General features: G+C 58.5%; 4 protein-coding genes across 5 annotated transcripts; 2 read left to right on the top strand and 2 right to left on the bottom strand.

Annotated features, from left to right (window-relative positions):
* Window positions 1-420: 420 nt before the first annotated feature.
* LAMTOR1 (late endosomal/lysosomal adaptor, MAPK and MTOR activator 1) lies at window positions 421-4,899 on the bottom strand. Its single transcript, XM_032098108.1, has 5 exons — window positions 4,743-4,899; window positions 2,865-3,010; window positions 1,824-1,901; window positions 1,307-1,433; window positions 421-1,016 (listed from the first exon to the last, which is right to left on the bottom strand). The coding sequence occupies exons 1-5, from the start codon at window positions 4,782-4,784 to the stop codon at window positions 924-926; spliced, it is 486 nt and encodes a 161-aa protein (XP_031953999.1). The 5' UTR covers window positions 4,785-4,899; the 3' UTR covers window positions 421-923.
* A 4,230-nt stretch (window positions 4,900-9,129) lies between these two features.
* On the top strand, window positions 9,130-10,892 carry LOC116439022 (transmembrane O-methyltransferase homolog). Its single transcript, XM_032098081.1, has 3 exons — window positions 9,130-9,474; window positions 9,914-10,110; window positions 10,304-10,892. The coding sequence occupies exons 1-3, from the start codon at window positions 9,213-9,215 to the stop codon at window positions 10,622-10,624; spliced, it is 780 nt and encodes a 259-aa protein (XP_031953972.1). The 5' UTR covers window positions 9,130-9,212; the 3' UTR covers window positions 10,625-10,892.
* Window positions 10,893-10,909: 17 nt separating this feature from the next.
* On the bottom strand, window positions 10,910-12,792 carry ANAPC15 (anaphase promoting complex subunit 15). Its single transcript, XM_032098096.1, has 4 exons — window positions 12,598-12,792; window positions 11,524-11,583; window positions 11,306-11,443; window positions 10,910-11,170 (listed from the first exon to the last, which is right to left on the bottom strand). The coding sequence occupies exons 1-4, from the start codon at window positions 12,715-12,717 to the stop codon at window positions 11,123-11,125; spliced, it is 366 nt and encodes a 121-aa protein (XP_031953987.1). The 5' UTR covers window positions 12,718-12,792; the 3' UTR covers window positions 10,910-11,122.
* Window positions 12,793-12,915: 123 nt separating this feature from the next.
* On the top strand, window positions 12,916-15,573 carry LOC116439008 (folate receptor alpha-like). Of its 2 annotated transcripts, none has more exons than XM_032098069.1 (5): window positions 12,916-13,855; window positions 14,026-14,179; window positions 14,396-14,584; window positions 14,659-14,794; window positions 15,160-15,573. In XM_032098069.1, exons 1-5 carry the CDS (start codon window positions 13,809-13,811, stop codon window positions 15,432-15,434), a joined length of 801 nt encoding a protein of 266 aa, XP_031953960.1. In that variant the 5' UTR covers window positions 12,916-13,808; the 3' UTR covers window positions 15,435-15,573. The 2 variants fall into 2 exon arrangements, with proteins under 2 accessions (XP_031953960.1, XP_031953953.1); XM_032098062.1 differs by having other exon boundaries at window positions 12,917-13,855; window positions 13,993-14,179.
* Window positions 15,574-16,571: the final 998 nt, after the last annotated feature.

The raw sequence follows: 16,571 nt of genomic DNA, 5'->3' as shown, positions 1-16,571 counted from the left end.
AGAAGGGAGGAAGGTGGGGGGAGGAGAAGAGCTCTGAAGGTGTGGTATAGTTTTTTTTTTCCTTCTTTTAGGTCTGTTAATAAACTTCTTTATATTCTTTCAAGGTTGGTGCCTGCTTTGCATTTCTCCTAATTCTTATCTCACAGAAGGTAAACAGTAATGAGTATTTTGGACCAAACCACTACACTAAATTGGTGTTTCCGCCTGGTTACAGAACCAAACCCGCTACAAAATCTTAGGTGCTTCCTTCCCCTTAAGGGTGGGTCATCACACATTCCCTGTCCCCCTGTCCTCTTGGCCCTGTGGGACATGATGGAAGAGGTGACAAGGGACAGACAGATGTGTGTACCCCTCCCCACCATGGCACAGCTCCCCCATCACGTCCATGCTGCGTGCGACGGAGAACAGTGGAGACAGGCACTGGATGAACGTGGCTTTATCTACTGTGGCAAAAAATAATAGTAATTAAAAAAAAAAAAACCAACACAAAAACCAAAATAAAGGTCTAAACATGTAAAAATGAGAAGGGATGGTGTTGGAGCCACCAGGCCCCACACAGAGCATCACATCTGCCTGGTTCCAGCCCACCCATCCTGGTGACCTGGCACACAGTGCTGACCCACACCAGGGCCTTCTTGCACCGGCTGTTCCCTTTGTGCTCATCCCTGTGCAAGGCAGCGTCCAGCTGACACAGCCTCCTCCCCACGCACACCCACCCACCCCCCCATGAGGAGGAGAAAGCCTCAAGCAATGCAGGTGGGCTCGATGTGCCAATGATGGGCGCCTTGGCATTTAGTAGGAAACAGGGTATCTGTCCAAGTTCTGTGGCAGCACCGTGGGGAGGGAAGGGATATAAAGAGAAAAAAATAGGGAAAAAATCAAAAACAACCCAAAGCGGTGGAGCAGAGGTGGTGGGGGCAGGCTCAGGGGATGCCAAACTGTACAACCAGTTCTTCTTTGGCGTCAACACGGATCTGTGAGAGCGCACTGAAGGCGTAGGCAGCTATCCGGGACACCTGCGGGCACAAGGACACGGCTGCGTCACCGATGGCTCCTGCAGCTCCTGGTTATCCCAAATAAACTATCGCAGGAGATTAACCTCCAGCCCTAACAAATCCCTAAGCCTGTTCTGGGCTTTGCCCCCAGCTCTAACAAGGCCTTAAACCTGACCTAGGCTTTGCCCTCAGTTCTAACAAGTCCTGCCAGAGCTCTGGGCAAGCCAGCAGGGCACCACTGCTCCTCTAGGATAAGGATGTGTCTCTGGGGAGCATCGCAGGGGCCCAGGGCTCACCCCAGCCCTGCTCACCTGCTGCAGGTCTGCGAAGGGGACAGGGTCACTGGCAAGCACTTGGTGCGGTTGGTTAGTCAGAGACGGCAGCAGTGGGAGCTTCTTCCAGTGCGTCAGGTTGCTGCTGAGCATGGCCAGCCGTGTGCTGTGAGGGGAGAGCAGAGAACATCAGTGCCATGCCAAGACATGGGGACACCCAGAGGATGGGTGCTGCACCCCCAGGGGGAGAAAGGGAGAGCAGTGGTGCTGCACTCCCAGCATCCAGCTCTCCAACACAGGAACCTGTCAAGCAGAAGCAGTCACATCCAGCCCCCCACCATCTGCCCCAAGGGCTGGGTGAACACAGGAACCCTTTGTCCTGGGCTCTGCTGCCTGCACTGCCATGGGCCTTCCCTGAGCAGGCTGCACCCTGCTCTCCAAGACGCCACAGCCCTACTACATGCTGAGGCCAGGCCAAAGCCCCTGGGACCTGCCCAGGGACACACATGGCTGTGAAGGGACTGCGGGCACCCCAGGGGAGAAGCGTAGGTCCCACCTGTACTGCCTGGCTCTGTCCATGTACTCGTGCTGCTCCATGCCCTGGGAATCTGCTGCCGACACGTCGATGATGTTGCTGCAGAGACACAAGACAGTGGCTCCCACTGGAGGCTCATTGCTCCCCCTGAGTTCCCTCCCCATCTCAGAGCATCCTCTGACCAGGGCAGACAAAATCCAGCACCCACCAGCACCTCAAAACAAACATCTCAAGGCCAAACTCGCCCAGTGAATGCTGCCAGCTGGACACAAGTGTGCCAGGCTGGAGTGGCTGTTCTCCAGGAGGGAAATGCCAGGGAATGTTTGCCCACAGCTGCCCTGGGGCAGAGGCAGGCAGAATCTGCAGGAAGCTGAGGGCTGGTCTGGGCTCTGGGGACCTTGGCATGCAGCCACCTGAGGAAAAAAGCAGGGACTGCTGGGAGGACAATACACTCGGCAGATGTCCTGAGAGCCCCGGTACCGAGCCCTGGGCTCACAGAAGAACTGGGCTCTTACCCAGGGCCCTGCCACAGCCCCACTGTGTGCACCCCACAGCAAAGTAGCACTCAGAGCTGCTGTGGCCCTGCATGTTGGACACACACGAGTGGCCAGTAGCTCCCCAATGCCAGGCAGGGAGCAGAGGGGCCTTCAAGCATCCCAAAGCCCTCCCAGCCAGGCTGGACACAGGCCTCTCCCCACATTGCCCCTATGCATTTGAGGAAAAGCCTCCTTGGAAGGGGATACAGTGCTGCTGCCCCCCCAGCCACCCTCTCCACATCCCCATGGACTCACTTTCTTATCCAAACCCTGCCCCTATTTCCAACCCAGCAGCTGAGGGGTCACCTCACATCTGTATTCCCATGGGGCTCAAAGCTGAGGGAAGGGGCTGTCTGAGGGCTGAGGGACACAGGGGGCTCTGCCACAGCTCCTCCCTTGCCCTCAGCACATATGGCTGATCACCGGGGCCCACAGCCAGGCAGCCCCCCAGCTGCATGCCACATCCAGGGTCACCACTGGTCCCCGAGGCATGCTGCCTGCCCCATGGGCACGGCCTGAGACTTACATGGCTGTTTTGGCGAGGATGGAGGACAGCATGGCCTGCTCATCGGTGCGTGCCGACGGGAGGTTGTGGTAGCTCTGCTCCGCTCCATTCAGCACTTTGTTGGGTGGGCTGGCTGCCGGCTCCAGCAGCCGCTTTGTCTCTTCCTCCTAAGTGAAAGGCAAGAGGAAAATCAGCCCTAGCTTCCCCACATCAGCACCACTAACCCTAGGGAATGAGGCAAGTCTCACCCTCCACCTGCCAGGAGAGCTCCCTGTGCATCCCAGTGTAACCCAGGACAGCCTCAGCGTTGCTGGGGCAATGGCCAGGCACCTCTTTACCCAATTCTTTTGCTTTTTCCCAGCTGAAGTCCTCCCAGCCACAAGGACAGCAAGTGTGGCTGAAATCGGGCAGCACATTTGGAGTGGCCAATCCTGCAGGCAGGAGTCTGCAGCCAGCATCGACCTGCATGAAAACCCTGCAGCTAATGACAATCTACTGTGGCTCCACTCCTGACTGGGCACCACAGACACCCCACCCTGCAACAGTGGGGGCTCACCTGAGCCCCATCTGCCACAGCCCAGGGACACCGTGGTGTGGGGGGTTCCCAGAGTCACAGGGCATGTTTCCCCACTCACTCCAGGAGGTGCAGAGCTGCAGCTCAGCCCTTAATCCTCTGGCTTTTCTGAATGGTGCTGCAGGGGCTGTGAGAAGAGCCCAATAGGGAGATCATGGGCACAAACACGCAAGAGAACAGGATCATAGAATCAGTAAAATTGGAAAAGCCCTCTGAGCCCAACCATTCTCCCAGCACTGCCAAACCCACCACCAAATTGTGCCCCAGGTCCTCCAGGTGCTTTTAAATCCCTCCACAGATGGGGACTCCAACACTGCCCCGGGCAGCCTGTGCCAGGGCTGTACAACACTTTTAGGGAAATTTTCCCGAATATCTGACCTAAACCATCCATGGCACAACCTGAAGCCCCTTCCTCATGTCCTGTTGCTTGTTTCCTGGGAGCAGAGACAGACCCCCCACCTGGCTGCACCCTCCTGTCAAGGAGTTATGGAGAGTAAGAAGGTCATCCCTGAGCCTCTTTTTCTGCAGGCTGAGGCCCTCAGTTCCCTCAGCTACTCCCTGTGCTCCAGCCCCTTCTCCAGCTCCGTTCACTTCTCTGGACATGCTCAAGCCCTTCCATGTCTGTCTTGTCCCAAGAGGACGCTCAGCCTGTGACCCATGGTGGGCTGGGAGTGCAGCCACTCCTTCACACATGCCGTCGGTGGCATCTCCAGCTCCTCTCCAGCCAGAAACTTCCTCTCCCCTTTCTCCTCCTGGGAAATGCTGCTGCGATACTCTAGGCCAGGCCCTTCTCCTTCCTTTCTCACGACACAGTGCGAGCCGGCTGGGCTCCCCGGGGACGGGCTATCGCAGCCGAGCTCTCACCGCACCCGCGGATTAAGTTTCGCGGGACAGGTGACAGCCCCAGTTCTGCCCCGGCCCCTGAGCTTCGCGGCAGTCAGGCTGTCCCAAGAAGGAAAAGCTGGCGCTGCTCCCGCCGGCGCCGTTTGAGGCCTTGGACTTACACCTGCAGCGGGACGGGGGAAGGGTCTGGGCCGATCCCCGAGCCCCCGCCTCCAGCCCCCACGCGCCATCAGGAGGCCACACGAGGCGGCGCGAGACACGCGAGGAACGAGTGACACGAAGGCGGTGACAGGCGGGAGCGGCGCTCAGAGGGCCCCGGGAGCGGGGAAGGGCCAGGCCTCACCGGGGACGCGCCGCCTGCGCCCCCCCCCCCCCCCCGCGACCGGGCAGCCCCGGGGGAGACGGGAGTGGGGCCGACCGTCCCTCCCGGCGCCGGCGCCGCCCCCGCCGCGGGCCTCGCGTCCCCCCGGCGCCAGGCCCACCTGGTCGGAGGCTTCGGCCTCGCTGCTGTAGCAGCAGCCCATGGCGAGCGCGGCCCCGGCTCCGGCACGGCCCCGCCGCGCGGTCACGTGAGCGCCGAGTCACCCCGGTCACGTGAGCGGCGGGGAACACACACACACACACACACACACACACACACACACACGCGCGCGCGCGCGCGTGCGCACACGGCCGCGCCCGCCGCCAGGGGCGCGCGTGGTGTCACGTGGGACGGGGCGGTGCCCGCACGTGGGCTACGTCACGCGGCCTAGCGCGCGGTCACGTGTCTGCTCCCAGTGCACCGCCCCCTCCCCCCAGTGCTCCCCGTGTGTTCCGGGCGCGCTCCCGTGCTCAGACACCGTGTTCCTAGGGCTCCACGTTGTCTGTGCTTCCAGTGTTCCCAGTGTTTCCAATGCCCCCAAGTTCACAGTCCCCCAACACTCCCCATGTTACCAGTGCTCCCAGTGCTTCCAGTGTCCCCAGTGCTCATAGTGTCCCCATGTACCTGGTGCCGTCAAGTTCCCTGTGCCACAGTGGTCCCAGTGTTCCCAATGTCTCCAGTGTTCCCAGTCCTCCAGTGCTCCCAGTGTCCCAATGGGACAATGTTCCTGATGTCCAGATGTTTGAAGGATAAATTCGTTGTCAATAGATTTGCCTTGTTACGGTTTAGGGCTCACATGCTTCAACAATCTCTGCACAGGGGAGATTTTCAAAGCCTGGGCCCAAGGTTATGCTACTGATAGTGGACACAAAGGGTGCAGAACTTCCCATTTGGCAGAATTCCCAAGATAAGTAGGAAACTAACAAAATCAACTCAGTAACTGTGCTGAAATCAACTCAGACAGTTGACAGGTAGTTCTAGCACTGGGACCACCGATTCACAAGCACTGACCCAAGAGATCCACCAACACAAAAGGGGAGAAAGACTGTGCATGCAGACTAATTAACATACAAAGCATGGGAATCATATAACCAATAGAAAGTAGAACACTAATTAATGACAGAACTAGGTAACTCACAGCCAATGAAAAATAGTTTTGTTTGCTAAATGTATAAATAGTGAAAAGTTTCAATAGGTGTGGTGCTGGCTTTGTAGATTGGCTGGCTCCCCAACCCCCCTCTCTGTGCACAACTGTAAATAACCAAATACCTCATTTCTTGCACACTGGGGGAAGAACCTGTTTTGGGACTACACCCTTAGTGCTCCCACTGTCCCCAGTGTTCCCAGTGCTCCCAGTGTTCCCACATACCCCATGCTCCCAGAGTTCCAAGTGGTCCCCATGTCGCCTTTGTTCCCGGTACCTCCAGTGTTCCCAGTGTCCCCCTGTTCCCAGTGCTTCCAGTGCTCAGAATATAAAGTGGGGGGTGCCTGCCCATGCGAAGCGGTGACTTAATTCCTTGTTTTGCTTTGCTTGTGTGCATGGTCTTTGCTTTCCCTATTAATCTGTCTATGTCAATCACAACCCACGAGTTTTCCAGCTTTATTCTTCCAATTCTCTCCCTGATCTTGCTGATGGGGAGGGAGCAAGCGAATGTATTGGGCTTGGTTGCTGGCTGCGGTTAAACCATGACTGTCCTTATTTGTCGCCCAGTGTGGGGCACTGAGGGTTGAGATAACAATAGATCTGTCCAGAGTAGGTTGGAAACAAACTTGATCTCAGCATTTGCTGTATTAGGTCCAGAGCCACTGGTCACAATGTTGCTTGGTCCGTTCACGTGGGTATGGTGCCTAACCCTGGATGTATTCCTGTATGTGCTCCTCAGGGTGACCTTTTACAGAGCAGGGACAGGGATCGGCATTGCTCTGTTGCTGTACTGTGGATATGAGTTTATGACATGATAACATCAAGGGCAATGAGGGTACTTTGGGATGTGTATTCTGTGCTGCTCTCCTGCTGCCCTTACTTCAGCACTACCTTTGGGAGTCCATTAATACCTGTACCCAGTCTGTGGGGGGAACGGGGGAAGGATGATTTTCCCCCTTTTTCCCCCCTTTTCCTCCTTTGGGCCTGTTGCAACAGCTTTTCAGAATTTTGAATTGCCTTTGGATGTTAAGGAAAGCACGTTCTTGTTGCGATGTCTGCTATGTCTCAGTGCGCTCCACACTGTTTAGAGTCATGTTTGGAGGCAGAGCAGAGATTTCCAAGGCGGCCATTCAGAGACGTGTTGTGAGGGGGAATAGTCATGAGCGGCATGGAATGTACAAGAAAATTGGCCAATTTTTTGAGAAATTCTCTGCTCCAGTGGTTTGGGAGTTTACCCCTGAACAACTCCAGGACCCTGATAAAGTGACAGAATATTTGCAAGGAGTATGCTATGGCAACTCCAGAGGTGAGTAGCTTACGGCAGTGTGTTGGGCCCTGGCTACTCTTTATTGGACATTGGTGGTCAGTAGAGAGCACCCTCGGGGAGGAGGAGGAAACAGAGCAACAGGCACCGTGGCCACACCACCTGCAGCTGAATCTGGTGAACAACCCACGCTGGAAGCAGTCACCCCTGCACAGAAGAGAGAATCCAAGACAAGATCAGTTCAGTTAGTGAGCGATGAAAAATCAGCACCCTCAGAACAGGAGGAGGAGGCAGGGCCAGAAAAAATCACCTGATCCATGTCCCCAGGTGAGCGGTAAGATGTGTGAAAAGGTTTCAGCTGCCAGTTAGATGAGCCCCTGGTGACCTGGCTGCTCCAGTGCTGGGATATCCCAGCCCTTGATATGGAACTGGATGGTAGTGAAGCCAAGCAGCTGGGATCCCTGTGCTGGGATGTGAATATTGACAAGGGGATTGGGAAGAGGACAGAAACTCTCAGGTCAAGCACGAGGGAAAGGCATTCTCTCAAGGGTGATCGAGTAGTGCACCGAGACAAGTTGGAACACCATGGAGCAAGGTATCCAGTATCTTGGAGAGAATGAGCTGTGCTGGGGGTTGAATCTACTGTAGGGATTCAAATAATGAGCAGTCCCCTGTAGGACCAGGTGTCCAGTGGACACAATCCTTGTGGCACAAGTTTGTACAGAGCACACCATTGTCATACACCAACTCATTGTCAAGGAAATTGGCAGAGGGAGCCATCTGGTATTGTCTGTTGTCAGGAAGAGGGTCTTCTATGTGAATAGTTTCTTTTCTTGTACCCCCTGTCATTAGTATTGTTGCTGTTACTGTTAGTTTTCTTATATCCAGTAAATTGTTCTTATCTTAACCTGAGGTCTTTACCTTTTGCGCCTCCAATTCTCCTCTCCATCCTGCTGCTGTAGGAAGAGGGAGAGGAAAGTGGGGGAGAGAGAGAATGGGTATGGTTTTCAGGGTCTCGGTGGGGGCACTGAACAGGGGAGTACCATTCCTAAACCACAACAGATCCCAGTGCCCCAACCCTCCACACCCCCAGTGCTCCCAATACCCCCATGGTCCCAGGCCCCACAGTGTCCCCAAAGACCACTGATTCTGGCTCACAGTCCTCCCGGTGCCCAGTGCTCCTGACTCCCTGTGCTCCTGTTACCCAGTGTTTCCAGTACCCAGTGTTCTCAGTGCACAGTGACAGGACTCCAGCTCCAGTATCAGGACCACAGCTCCTAGTACTACACACCAGTATTGGGGCCCAAGCTCCAGTACTGGTACCCCAGGCTCCAGTATCAGCACCCCAGCCCCAGGCCCCTTTCTGCAGCCCAGGACCACTTCCCTGCCCCAGCCTGGCCCCGTCTCCGTTGGCAGCCCCACTGAGCTGGTAACTGGAGCTCTCAGCTGCAGCTGAGGTGACACCATCAATAATTGAGTGGCAGCAGGGCTCCACGCAGGACTGCCTGCCACTGCCTGCCTGGAGTGTGAGGACAGGTAGGTGCCACTCCCGTTGCCCTATCCTGTTGCCATGGCTGGGGACCCCCAACAGCTCAGGGTGTGGGGAGCAGGGTGTGGGAAGCAGGGTCTGAGGTGCAGGATATGGGGAGGTGGGAGCAGAAAAGCTGGACCAAGGGGGGTGTAAGGGGTTGTGCTGTACGGTGCCCCTCAGAGCAGCCCAACCCCCTGAGATGCCAGCCCTGCCAACCCAAATATCAGGACTCCAGCAGATGGGTTCCCAGCACTCCCCAGCCCTGGCACAGGGACCCCCACAGCATCCTGGGGTGCCCCAGCCCTGCAGGCCCAGCAGCACTGGAGCCCAGGGAGAGGTACTTCCAGGGGGTGCACAGCACAGCCAACTCGTGGCATGAGTGGGAGCTGTGAGGCTGGCACTCTGGGAGGATGCCCCACCACAGCGTCCCCTGTGATGGGATAGATTTGCCTCATTATCGTTTAGGGCTCACATGCTTCAACAATCTCTGCACAGGGGAGATTTTCAAAGCCTGGGCTCAAGGTTATGCTACTGATAGTGGACACAAAGGGTGCTTTGAACTTCCCATTTGGCAGAACTCCCAAGATAAGTAGGAAACTAAACAAAATCAACTCAGCAACTGTGCTGAAATCACCAGCCTCACTCGCTTGTGATGGTGTCTCCGGTGATTGCCCTGGCCTTCCTCCCCTTCATTGTCACTCTGCTGATCCGATACCGGCACTACCTGATGCTGCTGTACCGGGCAGTGCTGGTGGCCTGGCTGCGGGACCGGCTCACCGGCACCTCGCGGGAGCAGCGTGCCTTCCAGTACCTGCTGGCCCATGCCATCCCTGGGGACCCCCACCACATCCTCCAGACCTTCGATCAGTGGTGCTACCACTGTGAGCACCTCAGCTGTGTGGGGCCTGACAAAGGTGAGTGCCACCCTTGCTTGCCCACACCACACTGGGCATGACACTGGGCACGGCCATGGAACCATTAGTATGGCCATGGCACCAATGACATGGCTGTGGCACTGCCAGCATGGCCACAGCACCACTGGCACAGGCATGGCAGCACTGACATAGCCATTACAGGGTTGGTGTGGTCATGGCACCATTGGCATGGCGGTGGCATTGTTCATATAGCCATAGTATCATTAGCATGATTCTGGCACCTTTGACATGGCCATTGCACTGCTAGCACAGCCATGGCTTTGTTGGTATGGCTATGGCATCAGCGACCTAGCTGTGGCATTTTTGGCATGGCTCTCCTCCATTCCTCTGGGCACTGGGAAACTGCTTGGCACCTTCGTCCTGCCCAGGGCTTGGGTGGCGCAGGTTTGTGGGTGCTGAGAGGCACATGCCATGTCAGGGCGGATCGTGGAGCGGGTGCTGTTGGAGCGGGCACCACTGCGGGTGCTGGAGCTGGGCACGTACTGTGGCTATGGCACCGTGCTGCTGGCACAAGGGCTGCCCCCAGGTGCCCGCCTCTACACCATCGAGGGGGACCCCCGACATGCTGCCGTGGCTGAGAAGGTCATCCGCCTGGCCGGCTTCAGCGAGCAGACGGTGAGCACCCGGGCACTGGGAGAAAGCCCAGGTCTGCACCTGAAACCAGGGAGGAGATGGGTGGGGGTCCTTTGCTGCATATGTGGGAAGAGAAACGTCCTGTCCCATGTGGACCCGTCACCACCCTGTGAAGCAGGGTGGTGGGTGGGCACCCTGACACGCTGCCCCAGCGACTGAGGGTGCTGCAGCACAGGTGGAGCTGATCGTGGGCCCCTCAGAGGAGGTGATACCCCACCTGCGGGAGAAGCATGGCCTGATGAAAGCCGACTTGGTCTTCATGGATCACTGGAAACGCTGCTACCTGAGGGACCTACGGCTGCTGGAGAGCCACCAGCTGCTGGCTGAGGGGGCCACCATCCTTGCCGATAATGTCCTCTTCCCTGGGGCACCCCACTTCCTGCAGTACGCCAAGACCTGCGGCAAATACCACTGCAAGGTGCACCGCGCCAGCCTGGAGTACTTCCGCGCCATTCCTGATGGTATTGCCGAGCTCCGCTACACCGGTACCTGCTGAGCAGGCGGCAAGCTCCTGCCTCGTAGTGGCCACGGTTACTGCGGGAGTACCAGGTCCCCAACCCCCCACCTCGGCCTCAACATGGGCTCTGGAGGAAACACGGTGGCTGCTGTGGTCTGTGGTGGGGTGCAGTGGGTGGTAATGACATGGCTCATTCCCTGTAGCGCTCCTGCCTGCACTGCACAGGAAGGTCTGCCAGTCACCCCAGTGGATGGTGGGGAGCAGCCCTGCACCTGCCTGGGTGGCACCCCCTGCCTGCCCTGGTGGCCTCACACAGATTTGGGGTTGTTTTCTTGAAAACTGAGTTTATTAGAAAAGATGTGTCAGCTCCAATGTGCCAGGTGGCAGTCTCCCCTCTGGCTCCCCTGGGGGGCTTCCCTCTCAGCCCCCCATCCTACACAGCATCTATGGCAGGAGGAGCTTCACTGAACTGTCCCCCAGAGCCATGGTGGGCAAAGGCTCTACCCCAGCCTCCAGTTTGGTGTGGTCGTGGCAGAATCAGATCATCCACTGGTCCTGATCCTGCTCTGTCCCCTCCATGTCCACCTGGGAAAGAAAGAGGTTTGAGATCCCCCACCAGAGAGAGAACCCAACAGAGGGAGTGAAGGATCGAAGACAGCCCCCAGAGCTCACGCTCAGGGTCCCACACACTGCACATCCCCTACTTTGGGGTCTATTTACCTCATTGATCTCCCCATCATCAGGAGACTCATTATAATCATTCATCTCATCCATATCCTGCATGTCCTCATCATCTTCTGAGTCCTCTTCGCTGTCTTCATCATCTTCATCATCCTCCTCCTCCTCCTCATCATAGTGCTGTGGACACAACAGCTCCAGCATCCCATCTGCCCCTCAAGCCCTGTGGCAACCCCCCAGTTCCCAGCCCACACACCCACCTCGGATGCTGGCTTTCCTATGGGCACCAAGTTGTTGTCCTTCTCAGCGATGCTCTGGAGCTGGGGAAGGGAGAGAGGTGGGTGAGCACTCCGACAGCTCCACAATACCCTGGCAAACAGGCCCTTCTATCTCAGCTGCTGGCTTGTGTCGCTTCCTGACCATGCCTATTTCCAGCTGGCAGCTGCTCACGGAGTCCTGCTGTCTCCCTGGCATCCCCCAGCCAGGCAGGGAAGAGCAGCTACAGACATCTGCCTGAACACCCTGGCACCAGGCAGGGTGGTCCCAATGATGCTCTGGGGCTGAGAAGGTTCAAGGTGTCCCCATATGTGGTGTGAGGAGCTCAAACACAAAGTTTCTGTATTTCTTTATCAAAAAAGAATCAAATTTGAGGCACCTCATCAGCCAGACAAACACGAACACAGCAGACAATTAAAGCTCAATTAAAATACGTCAGCACCTCCCACCCAGAGGGACCTGGAACCTCTTCTAAGTGCTGGGGTTTTAATTGATTTAAACTTTTTTACTTAATTATAAAAACTTAATTACTGAGGGTTTTTTAAAAACTTTAATCAAATAGATATTCCCCCCCACACTCGGGGCACTGCAGCACCAAACCACGCTCATAGCGCAAACACTTGTCAGTTACCAGGATCAGAAATCGCTCCTCGACTCCCTCGGGAGATTAGTTAATTAATTAATTGGCAGCTGGTGCAGGAGCCTCAGTTCAGCAGCAGCTTGTTAATTAACCCCCACACAGTAAACGGGGAACTCCGGGAACAGCCCGCACCGAGCCAGGGTGGCACACAGATCACGGACACGGGACCAGCGGTGCCCGAGCCGGCAACACCGGCACAGGACGCTGAAGAACGGGCACAGTCGATGGACACGCGGGGGGAGCGACGCACCGGAGGAGCCCCGCGACCCCCCACCCCAGGCACTGCCTCGGGGCTGCAACGAGCACCGCGGCCGTGCCCGCTGAAGGAGGAAGGGCCGCTTCCCCAGCCCCGAACCCGTTCCCGGCCTCCTGACACTCGAACCCACGGCCCCACATCTCCCCCCGCCCCGGTGCCCACCCAGGCCTGGTGCTGCTGCTCTTGCTGCTGCAGCTCGGTCTCGTCAACGCACGGTCGGTCGAGGTTGAACCAGAGGGACTCGGTGAGGCGGGGCAGGAGTGAGGGGAACAGCGTGGACATGGTGGGAGCAGCGCCAGGCCGGCGCCGGCCGCCGAGCCGGAAGTGGAGTCCAACCCGGAACCAGTTCCAGCGCACGGAGCATGCGCGGAGGGAGGGGGCCCAGGCCCGCAGGGGGAAGAACGGGCGGGGCGTGGTCTGGGGCGCCGCCCGGGGGCGGGGCGACCTCTGATTGACAGGTGATGGGCTCCCCCTCCCCCCCCGTGCGTCCGAAACTGACCACCCGCGGAGTTATCTGGGAACCCCGAGGGATCGGGGACCCCCGTGAGGAGGTATTTGTGATCCCCACGGAATACCTGTGCCTCCCTTGGGGTATCTGTGACTAATGGTGGGTATGTGACCCCCACGGGTACCAGTGACCCCAGTGGGGAGATATCTGTGATCCTCATGGGGTATCTGCTCCTTTGGGGGCAACTGCCGTCCATGGGTGGGGGTATCTGTCACTTGTGAGGAGGTATCTTCCCCCGTCTTCAGGGCATCTGTGACCTCCGGGGCATGTCTCGCCCACCCATCATGTGTTCCAGGATATCTTCCCCCCCCCCTCCTGCCCCCCGCCCCAAGGCATGTCTGACACTGGAGGGTTTCTGTCCCCCCCGAGCCACAGGTGACTGCTCTCCCCCAGGGTATCTGCTTTCCCCTCCATGGGGCATCTGTGATCCCGTGGAGTATCTGCAATTCAATGAGGGGTACTTGGCTTTACCCTTTGGCCATCTGTGACCCCACAGGGGTTCCTGTCCCCACCAGCAACATCTCTTACCCCCCGGCTCACTTACAGGCACCCTGTGGTGTTGGGGAGCCAGGTCCTGCCCCTTGTGCTGGTGTCAGGGAATCAGGCCACCTCCCACGGGAGGGGAGGAAAAACAACCACAGGTGGATTTTGGCTGGTGCTGGCCCCAGCCTGGCGCCAGGAGGATGAATCCCAGCTGCATGCAGGGCTGAGGGGGCCAGGATGGGCACGAGTGTCAATCCATGACACAGCGGGGTGCCAGGGCGGGGTGCACTGTCTCCTCCGTGCCCTCAGTGCTGCCCAATCCATCGCGTTCCCACGTCCCGTGATCAGTGGCCAAGGGTTGTGCTGCGCCACGACCTTTGAGATGAGCTGCGCTCGTCCCATAGCACCTGGAGCCCAGCTTCCCACCAGGTAAGAGCCCTGACCCCTGGCACCCCCCAGGTAAGATCCCTAACCCCACTGTTGGTGGTCCTGGGCAGTGACCAGTGCTGCCACACTCGCACATGCACAGTGGGGGACTTTGTCCCTGCTGTCACCGTGTCTCTCAGTGCTGCCGTCCTGACTGGCTGTCGCCCTGGCAGAGCAATGGCAGCGGTGTTAGCTCTGCTGGTGCTGGTGGCCTGGCCAGCTGCCAGCGCAGCAGTGGCGGTGGCGCAGGACTCACTGCTCAACGTCTGCATGGATGCCAAGCACCATAAAACAGAGCCTGGCCCTGAGGGGCAGCTCTATGGGCAGGTACGGTCCTCACCCACTGCGCCAGCACCCACTGGTGTCACTCGCTGTGGGGTCACCAGAATGGAGGCTGGGGGGCTCTGTGCCCTGACATGAATTCCATAACCCAGTGTCACCCACCTGTGGGCACCGGTGCTTTCCACGGACCCACAGCAGGTCCCAGCTGAACCCTGGTGGGTCCTGATGGGTCCCAGCTGAGCCCTGGCTGCCCTGGTGCAGTGTGTCCTCTGGAAGGACAATGCCTGCTGCACTGCCAACACCAGTGTGGAAGCCCACCAGGACCAGTCCTACCTGTACAACTTCAATTGGGACCACTGTGGGGCCATGCCAGAGAAGTGCAAGCGCCACTTCATCCAGGACACGTGTCTCTATGAGTGTTCCCCCAACCTGGGGCCATGGATCGACCAGGTAGGTGCAGACCCCCCCCTCACCCACCTACCAGGATCCCTGGGGTGAACTGGGGAAAACTGGGGGCCCTGCAGGCAGACAACAGCTGGCGGAAGGAGCGGATCCGGGATGTGCCACTGTGCCAGGAGGACTGCGAGCAGTGGTGGGAGGATTGCCAGGATGCTGTCACTTGCAAGGTCAACTGGCACAAGGGCTGGAACTGGACTACAGGCGAGTGGGGGTTTCAGGGCACTCCCCTATCATGCCTTGACCCTCTGGTGGGTCTCCAGTCACCCTCCATCTTGCTGCAGGGGAGGTTGTGTCCACCTTCCCTGGTGGCTGTGAGTGGGTCTGTGGGTGGAGGGTCCCCATGGGGTGAGGGTGGCAGCCAGGTGGGAATCCTCTGTGCATGTGAGTGGGTCAGGGGGTGTGAGGGTCCTCATGGGGTGTGGGATGTGGTGATTGACCCTGTGCCACCTTGAGATCAACTCTGTCTTCCCCAGCAATGCCAGTGGGGACCCATCTGCACCCCATGCGCAGGGGAGCATCACCCTCCATTTCCTAAAGCCCCCACTTCACCCTCTGCCCCACCCCAGGCACCAACCAGTGTCCCAAGGGTGCCATGTGTCAGAAGTTCAAGTTTGTGTTCCCCACGGCGGCTGCACTCTGTGAGCAGATCTGGTCTGGCTCCTACCGCTACACATCCCACCACCGTGGCAGCGGTCGCTGCATCCAGATGTGGTTCGATCCTGCGCAGGGGAACCCCAATGTTGCCGTTGCCCAATATTACGCCCGTGGCAATGCTCCCCCAAACTCCCCGCTTTCCATCCTGCTGGCCCTGCTGCCCCTCACCCTCCTGGCCCCACTCTGAGCAGGAGGGGCTGCAGGCAGGAGCAGGGAGTAGATGGTCAGGGGGGTCACCAAGCTGCCCTGTGCCTCCCCATGGGATGTCCCCAAGCTATGTCCCCCACAGGCATGGGGCTCATTAATAAACACTCCTGCCCTGCTTAGTGTTGGGGTGCTGTGGGGCTGGGGATTGGGGGGGCAATAGGATGGTTGAGGGACCTGGGAGTGTCTGATTGTCTGATCCTACTTCTGGTGAGGAGATGAAGCAGACCCATTCATTTGTACCGACCAACCTGGCTCCCTGGCACTGCCTCCCCCAAACCACTGTGTCGGGCAAAGCAGAAGGCACAGGGCTGCTTGCCACTGGGGCCCAGGGGGATGGGATCATTGAATGTGTCCCAGCACCTGACACAGCTCCGGGGATCACTGACACTGGGCATTACCTCACTGGTGCACAGGATGGGACTGGGAAAATTATGGGGAAAAAGGGGAGGACATCCCGGGGAGAGCATAGCTGTCAAGGGAGTTCTGCCGGTCCGGAGCCCACCCCAGGGGTCTCTTTTCCCCACATGCTCCGTGATCCCAGCTGTGGGGTGGCACTGTCCCGATCCCTGGGCCATGGAGAAGTCCCCGGTTTTGATGGCGAAACCCGGTCGTGCCCCCCACTTTTTCAGCCCCTGGTCCCAGCCCGGGCCCAGGCCTGCCTCACAGCAGCCCCCCTTTCCCCAGTGCCCGGCTCCCTGCTACCCTCACACTGCCGGTGCCCCCGCCTCTCCCTTCGGTACGCCCCTGGGTACCCCCAATCCCCCGCTGCTCCCCTGGTGTCCCTGTCTCTCCAAATGCTTCCCCCCTCCCTGGTGCGTCCCCCCGGTGCTCCCCATCCTCCCCATTACTGCTGCCCGCTACCCGGTGCTCTCCGTCCCTCGGTGCCCCTCGATCGGACCTCCAGATGCCCCCCTGAACATCCTATTCATGGCCCCGGATCTGCCCCGGTGCCTCTCGCGGTGCGACCTCCAGGACCCCACCAATGCTCCCCCGTCACCTCACTGCTGCTCCCCCAAGCTCCGTCCTGCTGCTCCCCCAGGATCCCCCGCGGGTCCCCTCCGGTGCCCCTTCCACCCCCGCGGGTCTCCTCCCGCGACCGCCCCCCCGGTGGCCATCC

This window comes from Corvus moneduloides, chromosome 2 (genome assembly GCF_009650955.1).
Source record: "Corvus moneduloides isolate bCorMon1 chromosome 2, bCorMon1.pri, whole genome shotgun sequence".
NCBI lineage: Eukaryota > Metazoa > Chordata > Aves > Passeriformes > Corvidae > Corvus > Corvus moneduloides.
Note: the sequence above shows the minus strand (reverse complement) of the source record. Positions and strands in the feature narration are given on the sequence as shown.